Source organism: Curcuma longa, unplaced genomic scaffold (genome assembly GCF_044706935.1).
Source record: "Curcuma longa cultivar G26 ecotype Majalengka, Jawa Barat unplaced genomic scaffold, ITB_CL_G26_1.1 contig_23439, whole genome shotgun sequence".
Lineage (NCBI taxonomy): Eukaryota > Viridiplantae > Streptophyta > Magnoliopsida > Zingiberales > Zingiberaceae > Curcuma > Curcuma longa.
The window spans coordinates 1-3,370 of NW_027432164.1; the positions used below are offsets into that span (position 1 = coordinate 1).

General features: G+C 31.3%; 1 protein-coding gene across 1 annotated transcript; it reads left to right on the forward strand.

Annotated features, from left to right (window-relative positions):
• Window positions 1–1,135: 1,135 nt before the first annotated feature.
• LOC141818121 (uncharacterized) lies at window positions 1,136–3,148 on the forward strand (the record flags this gene model as incomplete). Its single annotated transcript, XM_074705691.1, has 6 exons — window positions 1,136–1,387; window positions 1,471–1,605; window positions 1,811–1,934; window positions 2,033–2,102; window positions 2,365–2,427; window positions 3,074–3,148. Coding segments are annotated over exons 2-6 (465 nt in total), but the record flags the coding sequence as incomplete, so codon positions are not given.
• Between the last annotated feature and the right edge of the window lie 222 nt (window positions 3,149–3,370).

Below are 3,370 nucleotides of genomic sequence, written 5' to 3' on the forward strand. Positions count from 1 at the left end.
TATAGATTCTTTAATATATGATATGTCCGACAATAAAATTTAAAATCATATTCAATATAGATAAAAACTTCTTTATATATTATATCTCCTCCACTCTAGAACTTTAATCTATCATCATCGACAACATATATTGAAATAACATAATATTGAGATAATATTGTTCTAGTTAGAGATTGAAGTTTTAGATTATGAATTACTTGAATATGATTTCTATACTTCTTTAATTAAATTAATAATATGATTAATTTTCATTAGTATAAATTATATCTGTCGGTTATCTTTTTTTAATTGAATTTAGTTGTTTATTTAATAATTAATTATATTGCTGCTAGATGTTTATTTTTTTTTATTTATATTTATTGATTAAGTTTATCATCTTATTTTTAAAAAATTAAGAATGTTTATAAATGAATGTAATTTTGTACGGGGTTATTTGTAACATATTTGAAATTTTCAAAAGAAATTTGAACATTAAATGTTTATATACGTTATTTGATAAAACATAAATAAAATTCTTAGATGTGATAAAATAATTTAAAATTTTATTATTCAATTTTAATTAATTTTATTTTGGATATAAAATAAAGAAATGTAAGATTTTTTAATTTTGGTATGTAAAATGTTATATTGCAGGTTTAAATTTTATGATTAAATTTATTAATTTTATAAATATAAAATTTATTGATCAAATTAAGAAATTTTAGATTTTATTTTATTTTTTTTATACTTTCACGTAAACTATAGGCTTTTTTGAAATAATCTAACTTTTTCAATACATATATTGAATAAAATAAATTAAAAATAATATATAAATAAACTATTCATTAAATTAATTAAATAAATTTTAATTTAATTAAAATATTGTATAAAGTTTAATTGTTTTTGGATGTTTAAATTAAAGTTGAGAGAAGATAGAAATTGATAATTTTCATATTAAATTTTATATTATTTATTTTAAATAGAATTTTAGTTTTTAAAATACCAAATAAGTTAGATTTAATTAATATTTAAGTTTACTTTCTAATTCTTTTGAGTAAGTCTATCTATATATATACGGATTTATTCTGCTGAGCGACTTTCATAAGCGCCTGTTACGTGGAAAGCCGACGTGGCTAGCCTCTCCGCGCGCGCAAAAGCACAGGCGCGGCTATTCCAAACCCTACACCCTGCTCTCGCGATTCATCTCTTTCGCCGCACTCCTTCTTCCCCTGCCCGCCGCCTGTCTCTCCCCCTGCTCTCTTCTCCCTTGCTCGGCACCGCGCCGACCACTGTGAGCCACGACGCCTTCTTCCCTAACGCGACGCCGCCGCCTTCAGCTCTGCGCCTGCGATCGCTGCCTGCCAACCGCGAGCGAGGCTCCTGTTTCGGCTGCGAGGGGGAGAGACAGGCATGCGACGTTTATTGTCATCGTTTAGATTATTTTGTCTAAGTTTATGTTTGCAACATGCATGATCTAGTTTAGTTTTTCAGAGATGGAGGAAGATGGGTCTCAGAAGACCTTCAAAACTCTTGGTTTGAAGGAAGAGTTGGTGGAAGCTTGTGAAATTTTGGGGTGGAAAGCCCCTACAAAGATCCAAATTGAGGCAATTCCCTTTGCTCTTGAAGGTTCATTCTCTTCCCTTTCACTTTTTAGTTTATTTGTCCTTATCATTTTAAATTGTTAATTGGTTTTGGATAAAAATAATTTGGAAGCTTGATATGAAACTTTGCTAATTGATTCCTTTTCTTGTTATGATGTGTATTGCAAGTTGACTTTTGTTACTCAAAGTGGAGTTTTATGGAGAAAACTTTGTTCTTGCTATTGGTGTAGGCAAAGATATTATTGGATTGGCACAAACAGGGTCTGGCAAGACAGGAGCTTTTGCATTGCCAATTCTTCAAGCTTTGCTGGACACTCCACAAAGATTGTTTGCTTGTGTGCTTTCACCTACTAGGTTTTATTTTGATTTTCTCCAGGAATTCTTAATGGCGGTTCTTAGTTGATTATTATGAATATTGACTTGTTTTTCCCCTCTTTTTTTTTCCTCTCCAGGGAATTGGCAATTCAGATTTCTGAACAATTTGAAGCTTTAGGATCTGGCATTGGAGTGAAATGCACTGTGGTTAGCACCTTTCTGAGTTTGTGCATGTGTAGGGAATGCTTATGTGCACAGTTCATAGCCAAACATAGATCTCACTGCATAAATTAGTTATGGTTTAGTTGGTAATGGAGATATGACAAACCAATCAGATTGTATGACTGTTCAATCAAAGTCCATGAAAAAGAAGCTTAGTGTAGATGCTCTTAGCAATTGCATTAGAGATGAATATATCTTCTATTCAATTTTGCTTTCTGTATGAACTGTTTTCTTTATTTGTGCACAGTTAGTGGGAGGTGTTGACATGACACAGCAAGCAATTTCTCTTGGAAAGCGCCCACATATTGTGGTATGTAGTAATGATCATCATTGTGTTGTTTGTTGGCTCTTTGTAGAATGTGAACATGGATTTTCTATCTGAAAGGCTTAAGTATATGCCTTCTAGACAAAAATCACTTGGACATGAATGCTGTCATACTTTCTCAGTTGTACAGGATTTGGGGCCAAAGTTTTAGAAAACATTCAATTTATCTCTGCTCACAGAAATTCTTCTCAAAGAATATGGATGTGAACTTTGTAATTGTATTTCTTTGAGAGAAGTTCCTCTATTGAGTGTAGACTAAACCTTTTGATCTAATGAATTTTAAATGTTTCATGGTTGAAGAGAATGTTCCATTCAAGGCTTTTCTATACATGAGAATATCCCTCAAGATATATTGGAAATAATTAATTCTTTGACACATTTGTAATTCAAATCTCCCTTCGATAGTATCGGGTCTTGTGCTATCGATGAATTTTTTTATGTCATGTTCCATAGTTTGTGATTAGGAAATTGACTTTACAGAGCATGTTCAGAATGGCACCTTTATTAAAGTTTCAACATAGAAAAAATGGCCACTTTTGGCCTTTTATAATGAACCATTAGATCTTCCCTATAATTGCATTATGTGTCTTAAACATCACTTTAATTGTCTTGCTGATGTTATTTCTCATAGGTGGGCACACCGGGGCGTCTCTTAGATCATTTGACCAATACAAAAGGTTTTAGCCTTCGCACAATAAAGTATTTGGTATGAACTCTGCCACATTATGATATTTGCAATTTTTTTTTGCAAAATGCTTACTGTTTAATATTCATCTTGAAATCCACTGTTTTAATTTGTTATCTCATTTCCTGGGTGAATTGAAAAAATGGATGGCTTGGAAAGATGAGAGAATAGAAAGGTGGAACAAAAAAGAAATAAATCTTTTAATTGTTTCCTTAAATAGATATACATAAAAGAATGGATAAG